The sequence below is a fragment of the Bison bison genome, unplaced genomic scaffold (genome assembly GCF_000754665.1).
Source record: "Bison bison bison isolate TAMUID 2011002044 unplaced genomic scaffold, Bison_UMD1.0 scf7180017864258, whole genome shotgun sequence".
Classification (NCBI taxonomy): domain Eukaryota; kingdom Metazoa; phylum Chordata; class Mammalia; order Artiodactyla; family Bovidae; genus Bison; species Bison bison.
In genome coordinates, this window is record NW_011494830.1 from 1,123,203 (window position 1) to 1,135,729 (window position 12,527).

The window sequence follows — 12,527 nt, forward strand, 5'->3', positions numbered from 1 at the left end:
GATCTCCTTGCAGTCCAAGGGACTCTCAAGAATCTTCTCCAACACCACAGTTCAAAAGCATCAATTCTTCGGCGCTCAGCTTTTTTCACAGTCCAACTCTCACATCCATACATGACCACAGGAAAAACCATAGCCTTGACTAGATGGACCTTTGTTGGCGAAGTAATGTCTCTGCTTTTGAATATGCTATCTAGGTTATTCATAACTTTCCTTCCAAGGAGTAAGCGTCTTTTAATTTCATGGCTGCAGTCACCATCTGCAGTGATTTTGGAGCCCAGAAAAATAAAGTCTGACACGTTTCCACTGTTTCCCCATCTATTTCCCATGAAGTGATGGGACCGGATGCCATGATCTTAGTTTTCTGAATGTTGAGCTTTAAGCCAACTTTTTCACTCTCCACTTTCACTTTCATCAAGAGGCTTTTGAGTTCTTCTTCACTTTCTGCCAATAAGGGTGGTGTCATCTGCATATCTGAGGTTATTGATATTTCTCCTGGCAATCTTGATTCCAGCTTGTGTTTCTTCCAGTCCAGCATTTCTCATGATGTACTCTGCATATAAGTTAAATAAATAGGATGACAATATACAGCCTTGACGAACTCCTTTTCCTATTTGGAACCAGTCTGTTGTTCCATGTCCAGTTCTAACTGTTGCTTCCTGACCTGCATACAAATTTCTCAAAGGCAGATCAGGTGTTCTGGTATTCCCATCTCTCTCAGAATTTTCCACAGTTTCTTGTGATCCACACAGTCAAAGGCTTTGGCATAATCATTAAAGCAGAAATAGATATTTTTCTGGAACTCTCTTGCTTTTTCCATGATCCAGCCGATGTTGGCAATTTGATCTCTGGTTCCTCTGCCTTTTCTAAAACCAGCTTGAACATCAGGAAGTTCATGGTTCACATATTGCTGAAGCCTGGCTTGGAGAATTTTGAGCATTACTTTACTAGCGTGTGAGATGAGTGCAATTGTGCGGTAGATTGAGCACTCTTTGGCATTGCCTTTCTTTGGGATTGGAATGAAAACTGACCTCTTCCAGTCCTGTGGCCACTGCTGAGTTTTCCAAATTTGCTGGCATATTGAGGGCAGCACTTTCACAGCATCATCTTTCAGGATTTGGAATAGCTCAACTGGAATTCCATCACCTCCACTAGCTTTGTTCGTAGTGATGCTTTCTAAGGCCCACTTGACTTCACATTCCAGGATGTCTGGCTCTAGGTCAGTGATCACACCATCGTGATTATCTAGGTTGTGAAGATCTTTTTTATACAGTTCTTCTGTGTATTCTTGCCATCTCTTCTTAATATCTTCTGCTTCTGTTAGGTCCATACCATTTCTGTCCTTTATCGAGCTCATCTTTGCATGAAATGTTCCTTTGGTATCTCTGATTTTCTTGAAGAGATCCCTAGTTTTTCCTATTCTGTTGTTTTCCTCTATTTCTTTGCATTGATCACTGAAGAAGGCTTTCTTATCTCTTCTTGCTATTCTTTGGAACTCTGAATTCAGATGTTTATATCTTTCCTTTTCTCCTTTGCTTTTCGCTTCTCTTCTTTTCACAGCTATTTGTAAGGCCTCCCCAGACAGCCATTTTGCTTTTTTGCATTTCTTTTCTATGGGAATGGCCTTGATCCCTGTCTCCTGTACAATGTCACGAACCTCATCCATAGTTCATCAGGCACTCTATCTATCAGATCTAGGCCCTTAAATCTATTTTTCACTTCCACTGTATAATCATAAGGGATTGATTTAGGTCATACCTGAATGGTCTAGTGGTTTTCCTTACTTTTTATAGGAGATAATAAAAAAGAGCATGTATGTGCTTATGGTGCCATATTTAATATTATGAGAAATAATGAAACTTTTTAGACACTCCTGCATGCCAGCAGGATAGATATTTGCGGGCAGACAGACTCTGAGCCAGTGATAAGAACACTTCAGAACATAATTTGTCTCATCCTACACTTCTGTAGTTTTAGTTTAGATCCGTGATGTCACATTTATATCTTTTTGACAAGGAATGGTAGATTCCTTTGAAAACACATTTTGTTAGATGAGTGGGTTTATTTTATAACAAATAATACATGTCTTATTTAAGATACCAAGTACGTCCACTACACAACCACATAATTTATATTTTTTAATCAAGTACATTGTGGCATTTAAGTGGTAGAATACATAGAAGAAAGAGCACTGGAGGATAGGTATATTTAAATTCTTGTCCCCATGTCCATCAACAGATGAGTGGATAAATAATCTGTGGTACATATATACAATGGAATGTTACTCAGCCATAAAAAGGAACACATTTGAGTCCATTATGATGAGGTGGATAAACCTAAAGCCTACTATGCAGAATGAAGTAAGTCAGAGAGAGAAAAGCAAATATCATATATTAATGCATATGTATGGAATCTAGAGAGATGATATTGATGAACCTATTTGCAGAGCAGCAGTGGAGATGCAGACAGAACAGACTTATGGACACAGTGGGGGAAGGAGAGGGTATGACACATGGAAAGAGTAGCATGGAAACATATGTACCACCATATGTAAAATAGTCAGTGGGAATTTGCTGTATGATTCAGGGAACTCAAACTGGGACTCTGTGACAACCTAGAGGGGTGGCTTGGCGTGGGAGGGTGATTCAAGACGGAGGTTCAAGAGGGAAGGGATGTATGTGTACTTAAGGCTGACGCACGTTGATGTATGGTATTAACAAACACAATATTGTAAAGTAATTATCTTCCAATTAAAAATAAATAAATTTTAAAAAGTCCTGTCTCCTTAGCACCACTTTGTAGTTCTATGATCTTGAAAAATACATGTAACTTCTTTCAGCTCCAATTTCTTCAATAAGAAAATGGAAGTGATAGTTCTATCCTGTAGCATATTTCGTTATTTATGTAAGATCAAATGAAATCACTAATATGCACTTTGAAAGTTGTTACACACCATCCCAGTTGAAAGTATTATTGGGTAAACGAAAACAAACTTTCAAATTCACACAAAATGTATTTAGACAGAATCATTTTTTAAATTATTAGCTTTGTTATCCTTTAGGTCAGAGGTGTAACAATTTTCATTTTTAATATTCCTCTCATTATCAGAGATAATGACACTTTTCCCTCTTTTCTGAGAAGCAGTAGCAAATAGTAGTGGATGGTTGCAGGTCTGAGCATTGGGGTGCCTGTGATCTAAGCTGTACTTTTGTTGTTTATAAGCTTAATAACTTAGAGCAAATATCTTGTATGCTCTGGATTTTCATCATCTCTGTAGTAATGGAGTTTACTGTGTTTTCTTCTGATTTTATAAATTTATGTGAGCATTTTTTAAAACTATCACTTTAGTTCTCCAAATTGAGAATTTCTCAATTGAGAACTTCCCCAAAGATAAGTATAATATGTGTTACTACACAAGGTCTGTGTCATGCAATGAGGCTCTTATAGGGAAAGAGATATACTTAAATATCATTATTAACCTCTGAATTCTAAAGTTTGATATTCTGTAAGGAAGAAATACTGAGGAGTGATGTTTATGGTTTGTTTTCCAATTGCATATGACCTTGATTATTCTGTTATTACACCAGTATATTCATCTTTAATACAAAGTGTTACTGTTTTCCTCAGAAAGGCTAACATATTTCTTCGACATTCAGAAAGGCTTCCCTGGTGGCTCAGATGGCAAAGAATCTGTCTGCAATGCAGGAGACCTGGGTTTGATCTCTGGGTTGGGAAGATCCCCTGGAGAAGGAAATGGCAACCCGCTCTAGTATTCTTGCCTGGAGAATCCCCATGGACAGAGGAACCTGGTGGGCTATAGTCCATGGGGCCACAAAGAGTCGGATATGACTGAATGACTAAAGCTTTCTTCTTTTCAGAAGGGCCAAGTTTTTGCTATATTAAATCAGGTAGCATGCCTAAAACTATTTCAAATAAGTGAGATAATTTTAATCTCAGACCCTTTCATTGTTGGTTGGGCTGCCATTTTTCAGTTAGCAATACACTTGGTGGCTGGCATGCTCACAGAATAGCATCTTTTAGATGCACACAGCCTTAATTTATCTTGAGCTCGAGCAGCAATAAAAATGGTGAGCGATATATGGGAAATAGATGGGGAAACAGTGTCAGACTTTATTTTTGGGGGCTCCAAAATCACTGCAGATGGTGATTGCAGCCCTGAAGTTAAAAGACGCTTACTCCTTGGCAGGAAAGTTATGACCAACCTAGATAGCATATTCAAAAGCAGAGGCATTACTTTGCCAACAAAGGTCTGTCTAGTCAGGCTGTGGTTTTTCCAGTGGTCATGTATGGATGTGAGAGTTGGACTATAAAGAAAGCTGAGCACTGACGAATTGATGCTTTTGAACTGTGGTGTTGGAGAAGACTCTTGTCTTCTTGTAATACTCATGTAAGGTATTACATGTACACTGTACACATACCTGTATTGGTTGCTGTATTGTATTATTTTTTATGTAATTTGCAAAAGTTTTTATAAATTCTAGATGTTAATCTATTGCTTGATTTTGAACTTTGTTATTTTTATCATTATTTGTCAACTGCTTAAAATTTTTTATATACTCAGAGTTACCATTTTTTTTTCTCTTTGTCTTCTGTATTTTGTGCTTTGCATATGGTCTTCCTTTTGCCATGGGTTTTTATTTTCTCGTTTGTATAGATAACCAGGTGTTTTAGCCTATCAAGTATCTTTCAAATAGCTGATTGAACTGTACTCCTACATTTCTCAGAGATCACACAAGTTTTCCATTAAAACTGAGAAAGTTTGTTACTCTAAACATGCTGTGGCTATGACTTTTGACAATCATTTCAGCGTGATGTTTTTCCCAACATTGTCATAATGAGGTAATCGTTGAATTTTCGTTAGTTATGTTTGACCTCAAGCACAAACTTGAATAATTTGTGCAAATCATTAGACAAGTGCTGTAGCTACACACCAAACTGCTCTTTGGGTTGTTAACCGAGGGGCATATGTATCTGCATTCCCCGCCGCCTCAGTTTAACACTACTTTGAATGTCATGCAATTTACAGGCAAAAAATGATTTAAATTCTCACGTTTAAAAAATATTTTAGGTGGAGAAATGAAAGATTTGTTCATGTAAACATGTTTTTTTCCTTCAGTTTTGTCGAGGCAACATGCTTCACAAGTCCTGATTAGGAGACGCCGTGCAAATACATTGCTTGAAGAAACGAAAAAGGGCAATCTTGAAAGAGAATGCATTGAAGAACTGTGCAATAAAGAAGAAGCCAGGGAAATCTTTGAAAATAACCCGGAAACGGTAAGAACTCATGAAAAGTGGTCAGTTAGTATACCTAGACATATAGTTACAGATGGAACATTTCTAGCTTTAGTCTCTGTTCTCTCGTGTTCCTTTTTAAAATTAATGATTGTGTATATCACCTTCTGTGGGCTCAATCCACGCACCAGTGCAGGAGACACAGGAGATGCGGGTTTGATCCCTGGGTCGGGAAGATCCCCTGGAGAAGAAAATGGCAACCACTTCAGTAATCTTGCTTGGAAAATCACATGGACAGAGGAGCCTGGTGGGCTACAGTTCATGGGCTCCCAAAGAGTTGAACACAGCTTAGCAACTGAACAATGACAACAGCATCACCTTCTGCATTTTCCCACCGAAGCATTTCAGGAGGAAGTGCCTTCAAGGGTGGGCGTGTTAGGGAAATACTATTTGCCGAAAGCAATGTGCTCTGACCAAACTATAATTCAGTTATACCTAATTATCATAAATAGTATGAATTTCATGGTTTGTAACTACTTTCTCTCAACCAGTATTTTGTACTGTTGGGTGAGGGGAAGGCATCTCGTGTGTGTGTGTGTGTGTGTGTGTGTGTGTGTGTGTGTGTATGTGTATGACTACATCGTTATCACCATGCTTCATTAATTCTCTCCATTGGCTTTTTTAACTAAGCTTTAGAAAACAGGACCTCTAATTCAGAGCTTGGTACATAATAGGTATTCAGTGAATGCTTACTGAAGAATTCATTTCAATACTGTGTTTCCTAAGAACACTTCTAATTTATTCCATAAACTCTTGGGAAGTTTCCTGAGCCCACTTTAAATCATTGATAATCCCAGGGGTAGAATTTATATCTTTAGTGCATACATTTTTCCAAGTTAGTCTAGAAAACTATAAAGATCCCTAAATGTCTTACAGAAATAAGAGACCCTTAGAGCTGATCTTTAGTCCCCCATTTCTCCTAGAGAAGCCTTTCTCTAACTTGTTCTGTGGGTAGCAAGAATATAAATAGTGCCTCTAAGAATCAGGATGAGGGTGACCTTGAGAATTGAAATTTGATGACCTTTGGGGTTACCCTAGTTTTTTTCCTGGATGAACTGTATACCCAAAAGGAAATGAGGGAGGCTTATGTATCTTCAAAATACCTCCTTTACTTCTGACTTAGCTCCTGGGACCATGAGACTAGATAAGCAGTAACAAGCAGGAACCATTTGTCTATAGTGAGAGAACCTGTCCAAGACAGTGATAACTTGTGTTTCCTGGGATTACCCTTAGTCCTCTTACCTCCACATACTCTAATAGGTTCAAAGGGAGTTTTTCCCAAGTTACCCATTTTTAACACTCTCCAAGATTAAAACCAAATGTTTCTCTTAGTTTTTCTGTCTTTTGTGGAAAAACAGTTGACAAGGCAAAAATATTTTATTTCACACAAGGTAACAGTGTACTCTTATTGTGTAAGAAGCAAATACACACACTACACACATATACATAAATGTTTCTTTTTATTATGGAAATTGAAACTATATCCCAAAGTAGGGACTCCTTCCCTTTTCAGTGATTATCAGCCATCTGCTATTCTTGTTCTGCCTATTCTGTACCCCATTCACTCTAATTTTTGTTTTATTTTGCCGGAATATTTTAAGACAAGCCTGCATGCCCAAGATTTCATTTTATTATATCACCCATCAGTACTTGAGCATGTATTTCTAACACTAAATATGTTCTAATAGTTTAGCCTCTGAGTAGCAAATGGGGAATGAGACAGAAGACGTATGGAGGGGAGGGGAAGAGTGGAGAAAAGAAACTCATTTATGTGCTTCCTCTCCTCCACTCATTCTGATAATGGTGTTACGGATAGAAGAAAAAGAGATGATGGTGAGAGTGAGGAAGAGGTGGGAGATGAAAGAAAAAGCATTTGTTATTGTTTCTCACTTTCTTTCCTTTCCCAAACACTCCTTGTCTACATCCCTCACACCCTAGTCCACACTCCCAGTCACCACCTTATTGCTTATCTCCCCATTGTCCCTAATATAGTCCTTTCCCCATTACATTATCTCGTGTTGAACCCATTCATCATTACCTATGTCCTGGCTTTTGTTCTGTAGAAGAGGGGTTCCCCAGCCTCTGGGATCTAATGCCTGATGATCTGAGGTAGAACTGAAGCAATAATAATGGAAATAAAATGCACAATAAACGTAATACATTTGAATCATCCTGAAACTATCCCCATTCCCTTGGTCTGGAAGAAAAATTGTCTTCCATGAAACCAGTCCCTGGTGCCAAAAAGATTGGGGACCGCTGCTATAGAGGACAATATCAATGTCTGAATTGCCTAGTGGTTGGATCTCATTCTTAGAAATTAGTAGATAAGTGTTGTGTAGGTTTATATGTGAGAGGAGGAAGGAATAAGGACTTTAATTGTATCCTGGATGAAAATTATGCTCTGTACTTAAGGTTGTTTTTGTGTAGAAATATTGGTTTCTCATGAAGAGTTCTTATGCTATTAGTGCTGCACATTAGATATTTTATGGCTTAAGAAGGCTTTTGTGAACCAGCCTGGGGACCTTTCCATCAGAAAATCATTGTTAACATTTTTCTCCTTTTGGTAAAGTGTATTCCTTAGTCCAAATTACTGATTTACAGAAAAATTTCTTGGTGCATCACCAGTTTATAAGTAAGGTATTACATGTACATAAGATGCTAAAAGATAAATGTCCACTTCAATTCAAATTATGTTATTCAACAATTAATCTAGTGTGTGTGTAATCAACATGATGTCAAATATATCAAATGGGTATCTAATCATCATGGAAAAATTAAAGGATTTACTAAAAGGAGGCATATGTAGTCACATTTAACATTTTCAATGGAACCTGTTTTCAGTTTAGAAGTCTTTGAAGCATGATTTAATTGATCAGTATTGCTTTAAGCCTAAAAGCATTTTATTGGCTTAATGCTATTAGCCATATACTTCTGGTGTACCTTTTACTATAGAAAAAATGTTATATTGTAATGTGAAAATGACAGTTATATGTAATTTATTGCATCTTCAATATAAAAACATGTTTTAAAATTAAATGTTAACTTTGTAGTGAAATTTACCTTTGTTAAGATATATTTTTTCTTTTCTTTTTTTCTAGGAATATTTTTATCCAAAATATTTAGGTAAGTTTAAAGGATCTCAATCATATAATCTTAGAAATGATAGAAACTTAAATATGATGAAGTCCAATCCTCTGTTTATATGTATTCCACCCCATACAATTTCATTAGCCTTGGGAGTAAGATCTCATTCTGTATGCAGATTTGCTATCCTTGCTGTCCTTTTATTTAAAGACATGTACCCAACTTTCACTTTTCTTTGCCTATCTTATTTGGCAGTGTAATAGAAAAGCCGAAGTCCTAAGAAAAATAATAATAATATGATGTGGGCTCTAGTCTCAGACCTAAAAGTTTCTGCTGTGTCAGATTAGGCAACTTATTTAACTTTTTAATTTCTGTATTATATTATGTTATAACTTTATTTTCTAACTTCAGAGCTATTGGGAATACCAAATAAACACATGAATTAGATAGATTTTTTAAAATTATGTTGAACTTTCTTCAAACGTAAAGTATAATTCAACTGATTTATATAGTTGAAAGAAAAAGTATGACCTTTTTTACTATGACTTATTTTTGATTCACATTTTATGTTTTGGTCTTTATTTAGTTATGTGTGATGAATTCCACTGTTGAGAACAGAAATGCTCTACCTTAATTAAAACCTTTTTGTCATTTGATGTGTATATTTTGTAGGCCAGTGTTCCTAATTGGGAAAAAGAAATGTTTATAATCCTGTCTCTGGTAAATCTAATAGTAATTTCACTAATTATCACAGCTCATGCTGGGAGCTCCTTACAGTGAGATAATGTCACCCAAGAAATTAGATCACTATTACATATATTTTGGACAGTGTTTGGATCTAGGGTTGTAAGAGTTCAGGAAACATGTTAGTCTATCCACATCCTCCATGCAGTGCACTGAAAACATGGAATTTGGGCAGAAATACTCAGGGCTTCATTATATAAAGGTAAGTTTTAAAATTGTGTTCTTTTCCTTAGAAAATAGAGTAAACAACTGCCATCTGTGTAGGCCTGTAAAATATCACCAGATAAAATGGATGATTAAATTTATGAGAGAAAAACTCCTCGGGAAGAATGCTACATTCTGAGCCAAGATGTAAACATCAGAAATAGCTTTTAGTTTTTAGTTCTTGCCCAACTGGTGGATTAGTTTAGACTGCTGACTTCTCTTAAAATCATCTCAAAAGAAGCAATAGCTATTCCAGGCACTAATAATAACAAAATATAATGAAAAAAAAAGTCAAGAAATGTGAGCATTCCATGGATAGAGTGAAGGCGCCTGACCCACTGTGTGTGTGGAGACCTGGGGTGCTGACTTCTGAGGCAGCGGTAAGAAGACACATTGGGTATTTTTAAAAGAACCTGAGCATTCAAATCGAGCAAATTTTTGAAAGTACTATAGAGAAAACCCTGAACAACAAGTAACAAAAACAGGGATAGAAGTAAATGGAAAACAAAGAGAGGATTAACAGTGGAAAATCTCACTTTGAAAATGCAAAGTAAGGAAAGTAAGTTAGATGAACCTCTGGCAAGAATAAACAAGGAAAAAGAAAAAACAGGAAAGAAGGAATACCAAAACACAAAATGTAGGTTAAAGGGGGGAACTACTATAAACCCAACATAGATTGGATTTATAATCATAAAATAAAATATAATCATAAAATGTTACAAAAGATAATCATATGACAATATGGGTATAGGAGCTGTCATAGTCTAGAACCAAGATTTCTTTCTAGTGTGTTCTGTCCTGACCACTGGAACCTCTCCTGAAAGTGCCTCTCTCTCAGGCTTTCCTCCATGATGGCCCAAGTTTCTATTCCTAATTCCAATTCTTGAGAGAGCTTCTGCTTCAGGCTACAAAAGTTACGAAGATCTCTCTCCAGTTCTCACCTTTCTACTCATTCATTCTCTCCCACTTCTTGCATTCCTTTTGGACAACAAGAAAGAGAAATGGGAAAGTATGGGATAGGATTACACTGCTTTGAGTAACCATGCAGCTTACTCTTAACACTGTACTTCTAAAAAAATTAGAAAAAAAATTCCAAAAAAATGTTATCAGTGTATTAGTATGGACTCGTATATAAGGTGGTTTATGGGTTAAATGTACTTTGTAGTCTGGCCTGGGGTCCTAATCACCATATGAAGCATTTCACCTGAACCTCTAGCTTAAGGGTTTTGAATTTTGGCTGTCAGATTTGTCCAGAACTGCAAAACAAGGCTTTCTTAAAAGTCAGAATCCTAATGAAATGTTCACACTAGAATAAGATAATTCTGGGAGTGGGAGATTCAAGAAGAGGAACAAATGAATTCAGGGAAAGAATACTCAAGACCTAAGATTGCCTAGGTCTCATTGGGTCTCCAGGAAGACTACAGTGTAAGTATAAACTAATGTTTTTGTGGGAAAATATTATAACCTACCTTGGTAGGCTAAATAGTGACCACCCCCCTCCAAAGATGTTCATGTCCTATCCTTAGAACCTCTGAATGTTACCTTAATTGTTGTCTTTGAAGATTTAAGTTAAGGATTTTGAGATGAGAACATTATTCAGTGTAGTTATAAATGTTCTTATATAAGGGAGGCAGGAGATCAGAGTTTGTAGTAAGATATATGACAATAAAGCAAGACTTGAGAATGATATGAGGTTGGAGCCATGAGCCAAGGAATGCTGGTAGCTTGTGGAAGCTGAAGAAACAGAGGAAATAGATTCTCCGTTAGAGTCTTTCGAAGGAATGCAGCCCTACTAACACCTTAATTTTAGACTTCTGATCCCTGTAACTGTAAGAGAATAAATTTGGGTTATTTTGAGCTGGTGAGATTGTGATGATTTGTCACAAAAGCAGTAGGGAAGGAATATACACACAGACTTCAAATGAGCCTTTGCACCCATCTGTAATAAACTGTGTTCTCCAAAGATGACTGCAAAAATATTTCCCATCTCACATATTCTTCTGCAATGTCATCTTGCCAGTTTCCCATCACTATGTGGAATCTATCCTTTTCCCCCTCCCCCAAATCTGGGTGGACCCTGAGACTGCTTTGATCAATAGACTATGATGGAAGTGACACAGTGCCTCTTAATTGGCCTGGCAGCTTCTTTCTTCTTCCTCTTGGAAGCTAAGTACCACGAAAGCAGTGCCACTTTAGGACTCCGTACTCAGGGAAACACAACCATGTGAGAAACCCTGAAGCATGGCATATACCATGTAGAGACAGAGATGTCAAGAAGCCTGCGCTGTTAAACATGTGAGTGAAAAGTCATCCAGAAAGTGGATCTTCCAGCCCCAGCCACCCTGACTGGTCCTGTGTGCAGCAGAGACAAACAGTTTAAATAAACCCTTTCTAAATATTTGATACATAGATCATAAGTAAGATAAAGTGATTATTTTATAAGCCACTAATTTGGGGTGTCTTTACTCAGAAAAAGATAACCAAAACACCACCTTTTTAGTGGGTTCAGATCAGATCAGATCAGATCAGTTGCTCAGTCGTGTCTGACTCTGTGACCCCATGAATCGCAGCACGCCAGGCCTCCCTGTCCATCACCAACTCCCAGAGTTCACTGAGACTCACATCCATCGAGTCGGTGATACCATTCAGCCATCTCAGCCTCTGTCGTCCCCTTCTCCTCCTGCCCCCAATCCCTCCCAGCATCAGAGTCTTTTCCAATGAGTCAACTCTTCGCATGAGGTGGCCAAAGTACTGGAGTTTCAGCTTCAGCATCATTCCTTCCAAAGAAATCCCAGGGCTGATCTCCTTCAGAATGGACTGGTTGGATTTACTTGTAGTCCAAGGGACTCTCAAGAGTCTTCTCCAGCACCACACTTCAAAAGCATCAATTCTTCAGTGCTCAGCCTTCTTCACAGTCCAACTCTCGCATCCATACATGACCACAGGAAAAACCATAGCCTTGACTAGACGAACCTTTGTTGGCAAAGTAATGTCTCTGCTTTTAAATATGCTGTCTAGGTTGGTCATAACTTTCCTTCCAAGGAGTAAGCGTCTTTTAATTTCATGGCTGCAGTCACCATCTGCAGTGATTTTGGAGCCCAGAAAAATAAAGTCTGGCACTGTTTCCACTGTTTCCCCATCTATTTCCCATGAAGTGATGGGACTGGATGCCATGATCTTTTAGG

At 37.6% G+C, this 12,527-nt stretch overlaps 1 protein-coding gene across 1 annotated transcript in view; it reads left to right on the forward strand.

The window, feature by feature from the left end:
- PROS1 (protein S (alpha)) overlaps positions 1–12,527 on the forward strand; it is a 65,987-nt gene that overhangs the window by 11,138 nt on the left and 42,322 nt on the right. Inside the window, exons 2-3 of the mRNA XM_010847911.1 lie at positions 5,135–5,292; positions 8,409–8,433. Coding sequence (XP_010846213.1) covers positions 5,135–5,292; positions 8,409–8,433 — 183 coding nt within the window. The remainder of the gene's footprint in view (positions 1–5,134; positions 5,293–8,408; positions 8,434–12,527) is intronic.